The sequence below is a fragment of the Phodopus roborovskii genome, unplaced genomic scaffold (assembly GCF_943737965.1).
Source record: "Phodopus roborovskii unplaced genomic scaffold, PHOROB, whole genome shotgun sequence".
In the NCBI taxonomy this organism is placed as follows: domain Eukaryota; kingdom Metazoa; phylum Chordata; class Mammalia; order Rodentia; family Cricetidae; genus Phodopus; species Phodopus roborovskii.
In genome coordinates this window covers 241,682-254,108 of record NW_026125059.1, presented here as the reverse complement: position 1 = coordinate 254,108, position 12,427 = coordinate 241,682, and the positions used below count along the sequence as shown (strand labels likewise).

Below are 12,427 nucleotides of genomic sequence, written 5' to 3'. Positions count from 1 at the left end.
GTTTCCCCATCATGGTCTTGACTCCTGTGTTCATATTATTGCTCCTCCCTCACTTCAATTGTACTCCAGGAGCTTGGCCCAATGGATTTCTACTTCCATCTGTTTCTGGAAGAGGGCTCTAGCTTCTCTGGGGCTGTGGATTATAGGCTGGTATCTTTTGCTTTATGTCTGGTATTCACTTATAAGTGAGTACATACTAGACTTATCTTTCTGGGTTACCTCACTCAGGTTTTTTCTAGTTCTGTCCATTTGCCTGCAAATTTTAGGATGTCATTGTTTCTTACTGCTGAGTAGTACTCCATTGTGTACATATATTACATTTTCTTTATCAGTTTTTCAGTTGAGGGGTATCTAGATTGTTTCCAGGATCTGGCTATTTTGAATAATTTTGCTATGAACATAGTTGAGCAAATAAATGTCCTTGTGGTGTGAATATGCCTCATTTGGGTATATGCCCAAAAGTGATGTAGGTCTTGAAGTATCTTCTTTGAACATCTGGTAGAATTCTGAGCTGAAACCATCTGGGCCTGAGCTTTTTTTGGGTGGGAGACTATTGATAACTGTCTATATTTCTTTAGAGGTTATAGGTGTATTTAAGTTGTTTATCTGTTCTTGATTTAATTTTGGTATGTGGTATCTAGAAAATTGCCCATCTCCTTAAAGTTTTCCAATTTTGTGGAGTACAGGTATGATCTAATGTTTCTCTGGATATCCTCAGTGTCTGTTGTTATGTCCCCTTTTCTATTCTGATTTTGTTAATTTGGACATTCTCTCATCTGTTGGTTAGTTTGGATAAAGGTTTGTCTATTTTGTTGAATTTCTCAAAGGAACAACTGTTTTTCTCATTGATTCTTTGTATTGTTTTCTTTATTTCTATTTTATTGATTTCAGCCCCCAATTTGTGCCTTTGAGTTGGACTTTTCCTTCTTTTATCCCTATTATTCTTTTCATGGTATTTCAGATTTCTCTGTGTATGTGTTGGGGTGAGGGGCTCTTGCTGTGTCCTTGTTATGGACTGCAGGCTGAGATATTGTATACATTCTATGTTATCTGAGGTCCATATGGGCTGGAGGAGCAAGAAGGGAAGGAGAAGCAAGAGAGAGTGCCCTGGCAAAGATGGATAGGAAACTATCTCCAAAGGTCTCCTGGAGATGAGATGACTTTGCTGCTGTCACCTTGCTACTCTCTGGCTGAGCAATGTACTCTATGCTCCATCAGTAGGATACAGCAGGAGACTATGTAACATAGTTCTTCTGTCTTCCTGAAGATGTTCTGCCCTGACTTCTTTGTATCCAAAGAGAATTCCTTAAAGTAGGACAGCAGTATCTTTGGGTCCTATGTATTTTCCAGGTGCTTAGCATATAATGAACATGTGACAAATGATGACTTGATAGTTTCAATTGTTGCAGAGAACTGTAAGTTTTTAGGTAGAAGATCTTGTTCTGGGGCATGGGTGGGTTCCTGGAGGCCCTGTTCCCTAGATCTCACTGGTCCAAGATAATTCTTCATACACCATTCCTGACATTTGTCATCTACATTTTTTTAATTGCCATAGGACTTCTGTCTCTTTTCAAATGCCTGGAACAAAGGAAGCATTGTTCCTGGCCAATCTCCAGCAGGGTGATTATGGGAAGTCAGAGCCAAGACTTTCCTTTTTGAGCACTGTGTTCTCTATACACCCTTGGGTACCATGCCATGATAAGTCTCAGTTCTGAAGCTGTAGGTTAACAGGACCTATTGATCCACCTGGTCTAGCGTGTCCTCATCACCCTCCTGATTTGCAGGTCCTGCTATGCAATGACCAAGGAAAAGAGGGAGATGGATAGCAACCCCATCTGGAAAGCCAGCTATGGGATTTGGCTGTCTTCTTGCCTCATTCAAAAGTACAAAGTGCATAATGCTAAATCTCTAGAGCCTGGCTTTGCATGGTTCCCAGATCCTTCTACCTAGGGCCCCTGTGATCACCTCAGTCTTTCTGTGTCTAGGTGCCCAGTTCCAGGCTGTGTGGGGCTTGGCCACATCAGCGGCAAATACGCTTCTCACAGGAGTGCTTCTGGCTGCCCATTGGCTGCTCGGAGGCAGAAAGAGGGTGCTCTCAATGGTTCATCTTTCTCCTGGAAATCGCTGAAGAATGAGGGCCCAACTTGCCCAACCCCAGGCTGTGACGGCTCTGGCCATGCCAATGGCAGTTTCCTCACCCACCGGAGGTACCTGACCCACATGTCAGCAATTAGGGACGTTTTGACTGGAATATAACCCCTGGGGATGGGAGCAAGCCAGTATTCAGTGGGACCAGCAGTTCTGGAAAGGAAAACAAGACCCAAGTAGGCAGATGAATGAGAGAAATCATGGAGGCTGTTGGTACCAGATGGTGTTTGTTTTGCTTTCAGAATGTGTTTTTTTCTCACAAGTGTCCCTCTGTGCACTAATATTTATTTTCCCTATTAGCAGTGCTGTGCTAAACATGGAGACCATGAAGGAATAGACTCTTGTCTCTTCCCATATTTGACTTCTTGTTTCCTATACCTTGTGTCCTGCCTCTTACATTGGGGCCTGGCTTTTTTGTTTTTTGATTTTTTAAATTTTTGGGAAAGGCAATTGCTTGCTTTGCAAAGGACCTGGTAACTAGACCTCTCTTGCTCTGACAGTGCTCACTCTATCACCTGCCTGCAATACCTACCATAGGGCTGAATTGGCTTTGCTTCATAAGACCCCTTTCCACTCTGTTCTAAAAAGCCACTAATTTGTATCCAGTAACCTTTGTCTGAAGTGATAGCCAATGCCTACTCCCTTTTTTATTCTTCTCCCTTATTTCTTCTTCTACCTACAAAGTTAGTCAATGCATCCATTAAACAAAAACATTCACCTAACACCCAAGAGTAGAGACAGAGAAAAGAAAAAAAAAACCAAAACAAACAAAAAACAAAAATAGTAAAAACAAAATAAAACAAAACATCCTTTGCCCTTTTGTGTGTGTTTTGGGTAGGATGAGTGGGGACAGATAGTATAAACAAATGAGAGTTGTTGAGTTGGGTGAATAGTGATCAGGGATCAGGAGAAAACAGCAGAGTAGTGGGCAAAAAAAAAGTACTGTGGAGAAAAAGCCAGAAGCTTACTCTCTCTGAGATGTGTGTAGGACCAGCCCTGGGGAGGGCCTGGCATACCTACTTGGTGAAGGGACAAAGGAAAGGAGGTAGAACTTTGTGATCAAGTGTCTAGTCAATTGCCTCTGAGAGTGATGGGCCTGGTTGGGAGCACAGGAAAAAATGGGGTCTCATTTGGGTAGCTGGGGCGGTCATAGGATATAGAGCATAAGGTAAAGGCCAAGAAGGCCAGAGACAAGGCTGTAGGAGCCAGGGCCATGTTGGCAGGGTAATTGAACTCTATGTTTCCAAAGTACATATTAATTAGACTCCACTTTATGTTGTGGATGAAATCATTGCACAAACTTGAAGTCATGTGTGATAATCCACATGCTTTTATATATTTTTCTGCTTGAATAACTATATTCAAAGAATCACCTGTGAATCCCGGTACATCCATATCTTGTAGGATCTCTTGCGGGGGTGGGTGGGTGGGTTCTGAGGACCCCTCTCAGTTCAGTGCTATAGAGTGCTAGAAGGTGGGAGCATGTAGGTCTCAACCCTTGTTCAGAGAGGAATAACGCCTGGAGGCAGCATATGCCCTGGTTTCTTTAGGACTTGTGGACAGTCATGATTGTGCCAGATAGGAAGCATTCTGAGAAGGCACCTTCCTGGACCCATTTCCTTGAGTATAGCTTTGCTCACCAGGCAGGGCCAGGCAGCTGAGGTAAAGCATAGAGAGGTATGCAGGGTCTTCTGGGTGAGGTGGAATATGCTTGGTGTGGTCTTGATGTGGGATCCTGGACCTGCCAAAGCACTTTGTCCCTGAACTAGTCAGTTATGTGTAACTTCTGCTTCTAGCTTGTCTGGCTGTCCCAGAGCAACCTTTGCTGGAAAGAAAGGAAAACTCTCAGGTGATGAGATTCTCAGCCCAAAGTTCAAGACAAGTGATGGTGAGGATGCCCTTTTGGAATGTCCCTTCTTATCATTTTCTATGTACTATGGGGAAGGGTATGGGGATGCTGAGCTCCCCTGAGAATGATCCATGGTAGAAATAGTTCTTGCCCTGAGCCAACTGGCCTGTTAATCTCAGCCTTGAAGTTCTCAACGCCTGGGTCCAAGACCTCAGAGCTTACTTGGTGGTCATGTTCACTCTGACCTTGGGTTTGGTGACTATATGGGTCAGAGTCTGACAGGAGGGCACCAAAAGTCATGTTCATGAGTTTGTGGACAATGTGGCCCCTCTCGCTTAGGCAAGAAAGATTGTCTTTGAATTCATCTCCCTTTGTTCATAGCAGTTAATGTCTGTGCATCCTGCAAAGGTCAAGGCATGAGGAAAATAATGCTGTTCAGGGCTTCCAAGATTTCCCAATATTTATGCCCAAGAGGAGAGCTCAGGGCTTAGCAAGAAGCTAACTTGTGCAGAAAGACCTCACTTTCTGTCTCCAAAGCAGTTGGACAGAGCCATAGTTTTCTTTCTATGTCTCTTTCCCTTCCTTCCTTCCTGCCTTCCTTCCTTCCTTCCTTCCCTTCTTCCTTCCTTCCTTCCTTCCTTCCTTCCTTCCTTCCTTCTTTCCTTCTTTCCTTCTTTCCTTCCTTCCTTCCTTCCTTCCTTTCTTTGCAGTGCTGGAAAATGATGAGGAGATCAAGCAGCTGAATCAGGAGATACGAGACCTGAATGAGTCCAATTCAGAGATGGAGGCTGCCATGGTACAGTTGCAGTCCCAGGTAGGTGGCACTACTCTACTCAGCTCTTCCCTGTCATCCAGAACTAAGCTGCTTCCATCAATATCACTGGTGCTGAACTGATGGAAACACACCACACAGTGCACTGGTTAGCTGCCCACTCACTGCATTGCCCCCAAGTCTTCTAGGTGGCTAGTGTTAGTCATCCTCTTGGATCACTCCATTAGCAAGAGCAATCTGTTAATGTTCTGGCTTTGCTAGTACTTGTCTAATTCGTATTTCCAGTGTTAGTATCACTGACAGCTCATCTGTTCTGTTCCTGCCTGGACCAGCACAGCCACATACCAGTGGCAGGGCTTGCCCATCCCCACCTAAAGAGCTCCTTGCTTTTCTCAATAGATTGGGTTCAATTAGAATGTTTCCACTCCCTTGTTCAGGACTTATTCTTGGAAGAAAGCCTTTAGTGTTGAGTGTTGGTGAGCATGGCTGTTGCTTGGTAACAAGGCTACTGCTCTATCTCTTAGCTGCTTAGTGGGTCTAGGGCAGAGCTGGTGTTATGTGAGTGTACCCTAATGTGTGGAAAGACAAAGGAAGGAAATGTACACAGACCCCATCAAGGGCAGTAGTCACAACATGTTCCATTCTACATGTCTTGATCTAGTTTCTTGATATGGGCTGATGCCATATCAAGAGCCTGTGTATATGTAACATCAATCATGGAGTTAGAAAGAGCTTATACTATGTGTCCTGTACATGTTGATGTGTTCTCCCCAGAATCACTGGAAGTGACAACAGGAGGGGACCATCCTCCTGGGACCTGGGACCGTCTCCGTTCTTGAGCTATGTCTCTGGATATGATACAATATAGTATAGGTCATCTCTCAGAGTCCCCAGAGTCTTCATCATTGTGATAGCAAATCCTATTTCTCTATTTGTTAAAACTCATAATTATTAGACTTATTTTTGTTAAAGATTTTATTTTTGTTTTTTAATTACATACATTTGTATGTGTCTGCATATGGATTTATGCACATTTGTGCATTACCCAGAAGAGAGTTTTGAAACCCCAGGAGCTGAAATTATAAGAGGTTATGAACTGCTTGATGTAGGTGATGAGAACTGAACCTGGATCCGCTCCAAGAGCAGTATATACTCTTAACTTCTGAGTATCTCTCTAGCTCTTTAGATTTATTTATTTATTCAGTGTGTGTGTGTGTGTGTGTGTGTGTGTGTGTGTGTGTGTGTGTGTGTGTGTAAGTGCCTATGGAGGTCAGAGATGTCATATCCCTGAAGCTAGTTACAGGCAGTATTGCATCATCTGTTATAGGCACTAGGCGCTAGGGTTCAAACTTAAGTCCCCTGAAAGAGCAATAGCACTCTTTACTTAGCCATCTCTCTAGTTTCAAAAACTGAGGTAGGAGGGACTGTGTGAGCTCATAGGTTTGAGAGCATCCTAGACAATATAGAGATGGCATCATCTTTAAACCACAAAACAAAGCCTATCTTTAAAACACTGATTACTTCTTTTTACTTGAATTCCTTTGGAAGTCCTAGCCATCTAGTTGTGGAAGGGCTGAAGGAAAAGGAATTCAGGTCTCTAGAACTACTTTAGTCATCACTGGTAGAGCAGAGCACTCAGCCTCATCTGCAGCTTCCAAAGGGAGCTCACTGTCCTTGTCTCAAGTCACACATTGTCTTTCCATGAGTTCAGTCTTTCACTCCTTGAAGACATACAATTAAGCCCGGGGCTATCTGACAACACTAGGAACTTCAGAAACAGCATAATTCTATGTAAGTTCACTGCCAGGGTTTGGAAGATGGAGAAATTTATCTGTATTTAGCCTGAAAACAATGTACTTGGAGCCGAGGCAGTTAGCTCACTTGTCTTTTGCGGGAGGAAAAGACTCAGAGGTAGGGGCAACCTAATACCCATAAGTTGAATGCAATTATTCTTATCCTACAGAAAGTAACAGGAAGCCTGGCAAAGTAAGAGCACAGCTGGAATGGGCAGAGATTGAGCTCAGGGTGACTTGGAGTCTGTGTTTTTACCCCACCACTAGGGTGGACAAGGCAGAGAAAGCCACATGTAGGCTTAGGTATTTGGTATACCAGCTCCTACCTCCTTTGGATAGAGGGGACTTCCAAAGCACCTTTTCTCTTTCCATTCAAGGACCAGGGCTCTATCATCTGTTCCCTGGATGGGGTACTCCACAGGGAATAGGACCAAGCCTCTTTCCCACTAAAGATCTTTGATTCTTCCTAGAATACTGTGAGGCATGGCCAGTGCTTTCACAGCAAGCCAGGGCCAAGGAAAGGTAGCATTTTCTATGTCTCTGCAACAGATCTCTTCCATGGAGAAGAACCTGAAGAACATTGAGGAGGAGAATAAGCTCATTGAAGAGCAGAATGAGGCCCTGTTTCTGGAATTGTCCGGGCTGAGCCAGGCCCTCATCCAAAGTCTTGCCAATATTCGCCTTCCACACATGGTAGGCAGCAAATCACCTGTGGGTATTACAGATGAGCTGGCAGATACCCTAGGGACAGGTCAAGGGTAGGAAGAATGGGTATACCTCACTACTATGGTTGTAAGTCCTGAGGGAAGAGTCCTGTGGGAAGGGTCCCAATATCATGGTAGTGTTCTCAGTTCTCTGGTAGAGTAGCTGTTGGCTATGGATCTAGTCCTGAGTAGCTCATGAATTGGGGTAAAATGACGGTGAATCATGTTGCTATGATTTTTAGTTTTGGCAGGGGTGAATTAGACCTGGGGTTGAGGCTTTCCAACTAATTTCTGCTATGTGGGGTCTACTATGTGGGGGCCTGCTAACTTGATTCTATTCTCTAGGAGCCAATATGTGAACAGAATTTTGATGCCTACGTGAACACCCTCACTGACATGTACTCCAATCAGGACTGCTACCAGAACCCGGAGAACAAAGGCCTTCTGGAAACGATCAAGCAAGCTGTGAGGGGCATTCAGGTTTAGGCTGCATTGCACAGAGGAATCCCTACTCTGCTCCTCACAGTGGGGACTTCTGACTTATAGCTACTTCTAATTTGCAGCCTGGGTGAAGCCTTGGGCAGCTTACCCAAAGGGGAGCCTGGAAATCAGTGTCTCCTATGATGTCCCCATTAGACCCAGGCATGAAGACCTCTCTGTGTGAGTGCCTGGGGACACTGAAGTATTACAAAGTGATTTATTTTTGTTTTTTGAAAGAAATCTGAAGAGCAGCTCAAAGTCTCCAGTGGAAGCTCATGGACAAGGTTCTCAGGGAAGTTTTGGAGTTTGCAGCCACAGTATTCCATTGTCTGTTGAGGTTGGGAGGGCAGCCATGGACTTAGTGGGTGTTAGTCTCAGCAGGAAGGCATGCCTAGGCTTCTGGCTATGCTCACTGAGGCCCAAGTGGCAAGTATGTTTTGTGTTTTCATTTAATTCAGCTTTGTGCTAAAGATGCACAATGCTCTGCTTCAGAGGTGAATCAAGGAACAGTCCTTCCAGATGGCAGTCTACACAGCTGATGAGCATCATAGAAAATCAGCTGAAGGTATTTTTCACTTGAGGGCCCAGAAAATCAGCCACTAGCCTGGGCAGCAGATGCCTGCAGGCCATGTAGACCTGCTTCCTCCTGGCCCCAGTGTTTAAGCCCCTGGCCTGGGCTCTAAGTCCAGGACCACTGGGCCAGGCTCTGGTTTCTGTACTTTCACCCAGGTGCTAGACCCATCATTGTTATCATTTCCTATGTAGGCTTACTCTGTATCCAAGGTGACTTAGGTGGGGACAGTGAGATCAGAGGTTAATTGTTAATGGGAGCCCACCAAGATTTCACTTCTCTTTTAGATTCATTCAAGATGTGAAAAGGGTAAATTTTAATTTAATGTGTTAAAAACACAATGTTCTTAACGTGTAAATAGAGTCCAAGTCAATCGTGACTGCAATTCCAAATTAGTATTTAAAAGTAGAGAAATTGCACTTCCTGGAAGACACTGAAAGTAGCTAGTTTATTCTGTAAATTATTTAATTTTGTCATGATATAAGTATTTATATTCTTACCCTGTTATGTTAATGTTTGGTATTTATTATTTTTATTTATTAATTTTATACTATTTCAACTAGACTACACACTAGGGCACCATAAGAGTTACATAAGTTAAATCAAAACAAAAACATTTATTTGACTATAAGATAGGCCACAAAGAATCTTGATATAACTCCTAGTTATAATTTTGATGCAACTGAGTTATTTTTTATATATTTTGTTATTTATTCTTTTAATAATGGAATTTTTAAAAAAGTATTTTGTAACTGAGGAATTTTGATAATTTGGGTTTTCTCCCCATTGGTCCAGCAGAGAGAAAGGTGTTTTGGTTTTCTTTTTCCCTTCGGGTTCCTTTTGTCAGGCCAATAACAGCAAATGGAATTCTGTATTTATTATTATTTACATGTAGTGCAGATGTGTGTGCTCTGGTGTTTCTTGTGTTGCATTTGTGGAGGTTCTTATGGATGATTCATGTTGCTGTGAGGGAGTGCTGGCCATGATCAGTTCTGGGCAGTTGCCTGGACTCTCTGGCCAAGCTGCCCAGGACCCTGATACCCCAATACTGTGACCCTCCTTCCTCAGGAAACACGTTGGACCCACAGTACTTCGTGGTGTGTTTGGAGGGTGATTTCTAATAAAAGTCTCACTGTGCATAGGTGCTATGGTCTGTGAGAAGGCTGATACTCTGCTCCTTGTGCTTCAAGGAGTACTGTGCGGGTGGTCATGGTAAGAAGGCTCTTCCATTTAAGTCTTTCATCAGCCAACACTTCTGCTGGACCTGACTTCCCCCAAGTGTGGTTCTGCAAGGTCTAACTCACTGCACCCTACCTTTCCCCCATGAGCCTGGCATGTCCAAATCATGTTTTGTGGGTTTTTTGTTTTGTTTTGCAGGAGTTTTCTTTTAGAGTCAGGAAGAAACAGTCATCCTGCTTGAGTTTCTAGATTAGAGGTATGCAGTGTACCTGTTCTTCCACACCATCTTTCTTAGTCATGAGTGGATGAGAGTTTAGACATTCTGGAGGGAGTCAGAGGTAAGGACTGAGTTAGAAGGTAGAAGAGAGAGCGCTCTGATGACCTCAGAGCTAACAGATCTAGTCATGCCTGAACACAATATACTCTGGGACTTCCTCTATGTGAGGTAGTGGGTTCCTTTTATTTGTTTTAGCTCTTGTGCTTTGGCTTTTTTTCCCCTTCAGAGGCACCTTTCCAGTGTTACACTTTCATGACTGGTGGATTTGAAGTTTTCTCAAGTTCAGATTTACATTTATGACAAGTCAAATTCAACCTGACTTCTCTAGGAATGTTGCCTGGAGTTCTTCTGATATATAGACAGAACCCATCTTTCCTGACAAATTCTTAGAAACTCAAGAGCTTTATTTCCAGCTTCTGTTCCAGTCAGGTAAGGCCATGGTTGCTGGGACCATACACAAGTGGACAATGCAGAATCTGCCTAACTGTGAGGAAGAGCTTCTGGGGATTCCCTTTTGTCAAGTCTATACCACAGATAGTAGTGGTCTGGGGTTGCAACCCTTCACATGGACATAGGTACTATGACACGGGCCAGGGTATGGGCAAGCAGAGCATCTCTGCTGCAAACTGAGCTCATCCTAGGTTATGAAAACTGGGGACTGAAATTATCCTTGATGGACTAAAAGAGGAGAGGGTGTTGTTAGGACTCTAATATGACTGTCCACAGAGGTAAGTAGCTGAGACTAGGACTGTGGAAGAATGAGATGCCATGGGAGAAAAGGCTTACATCTGTCCTCACATGCGAATGACAAGCTTGTATTTGGGTCATTAACCCTATTCTATCACTGCCCACAGTTTTCTTTCTTTTGATTTTGAAGCATTGTTTAGTCTGGAATACTACATGTCAGGGGGAACTGCCTACCCCAGTCTCCAACCTAAAGCCTTTTCATAATCATATACAGCATGAACAAACATCCTAGAAAACACAAGGGTTTACTTAAAGAACTTCCAAATAATTACAGAGCTGCAATGCCAAAAAACACCAAAGTCTGTGAAATTAGTTTGTGAAGGGCAGGAGTGCATTCTTAGTAAGTTCTGTTAACATCTGATGACACACCTATCTGCTCCTGTCTTTGTGAAGCTTTCAAGTACTACACATAACTAAGAATACAATGTAGGGAGAGGAATACTCCAGAGGTCACTGTCACAGCTGTAGTGGGTATGTGTGTATGGGTCACAGAAGACTTTAGAAATAGATTTGTGGGCACCTGAGGAAAGAATAGTACCTACTCTCAGGCTCTAAATGGAGTCCTGGTCTGTCAGATGTACAACTACCTTTAGCAGCAGCTCCAGGATTCTGGGAGGAATTGGGAGCCTCATGTTGAGGCTTCAAAACCTTAGTGTCCCTTTTTGACTAAAGTGCTCAGCTTTTGGGCACTACAATACCCTGGGCTCCTGATGGTTAAGTCCACTGGACTCAGCAGGCCTGGACCTGAACAAGGTTCTACAGGGCAAGTGGTTTTTCCAGCCTCAGAAAGGTGGGAACATGGTTATTTCCAGGTTGTTAGAAAGATGTACAACCCCAAAGTTGTCAGTGGCATGAGAGGTTCAACATTGGGAAGATGCTGCCTCTTGCTCAGAGGGTCTGGCCAATACACTAGTCTGCTGGGTGCTGGGAGGGAAGTTACCTTGAAGTCACAGCAAATGTCCCCTAGAATTCATTTTGGCAAATTCTTCCCATAGTGAAACCTTTCTTCCCAACTTGTAAATATCCACTTACTCTTTCAAGAGAATAAACTTCTAGTTTCTCTACAGGGGAAAGATCATTCTACAGTTGTAGTTGGGACCTGGGGATCTGCAACTTCTGAAAACATTTGCCAATGTCATCTTTGTTTGAACATTTGTGCATCTCCAGCAGAACCTGGTGCTGCCAGTTCTTGGGGTGGGATGGGGATTTAAAGACTAGATTGTGTTGGTTCTGAGTTTCCTATACTCAGCCAATCTGAGGCTGCTAACTTGACAGAGTAGTGCTACACACTGTCCTTTCTGGCCCCAGCTCTGACACCTTCTGGAGCACATGGATATTTCACACCCCCAGTGATTAGAGCAGCCCACTAGCTGCTCCAAGTCTGAACTCCCCTGAACTCAAAATGTCTATAAGATCCTAATCCTCACTCATTAAAGATCTCATGGCTACACTAGAGTTGCCAAAATGGACCACCACTGTGTCTTCTTGAAACCTGTACCTGGTAGTATTGCTATCTGGATTGCCAATCATCAAAAGGCCCCAAAGAGAGCAAGTGTACATGTTGGAGGAAACATGGATGGTTATTTTGGTCCTTCATAAGTCAGCAGCGGAATCCTGCACACGTGGTGGACAGAGTCTCCTGAACTCCAGGGTAAACTCCTCCCTATAACAGACATGACAGACAGTCAAGGTGTCTATTTGTGCTGGTTTGGGCTTCTAAAGGCTAGCTATACTTGTAGTTCCACAAACCATTGCAGATCTCAAAGGATACACTCAGAACCCACAAAGTTTGAGCATGTAGTACAACTTCACTCCTTATGGAGTCACTCCAGAATACCCAGTAATGACAAGATGAGAGGCTTTGCAATGGCAGTAGAGTGGGGCATAGGCAGCTTTTCTCACAAGAG

The 12,427-nt window shown here is 43.7% G+C and overlaps 1 protein-coding gene across 1 annotated transcript in view; it reads left to right on the top strand.

Moving 5' to 3' along the window:
• The window catches only part of Myt1 (myelin transcription factor 1), a 57,135-nt gene extending 48,890 nt beyond the window's left edge, over positions 1-8,245 (top strand). The window contains exons 19-23 of the mRNA XM_051184049.1: positions 1,986-2,207; positions 3,945-4,036; positions 4,708-4,811; positions 7,112-7,255; positions 7,612-8,245. Coding sequence (XP_051040006.1) covers positions 1,986-2,207; positions 3,945-4,036; positions 4,708-4,811; positions 7,112-7,255; positions 7,612-7,752 — 703 coding nt within the window. The 3' untranslated portion in view covers positions 7,753-8,245. The remainder of the gene's footprint in view (positions 1-1,985; positions 2,208-3,944; positions 4,037-4,707; positions 4,812-7,111; positions 7,256-7,611) is intronic.
• The last annotated feature ends 4,182 nt before the right edge of the window (positions 8,246-12,427 follow it).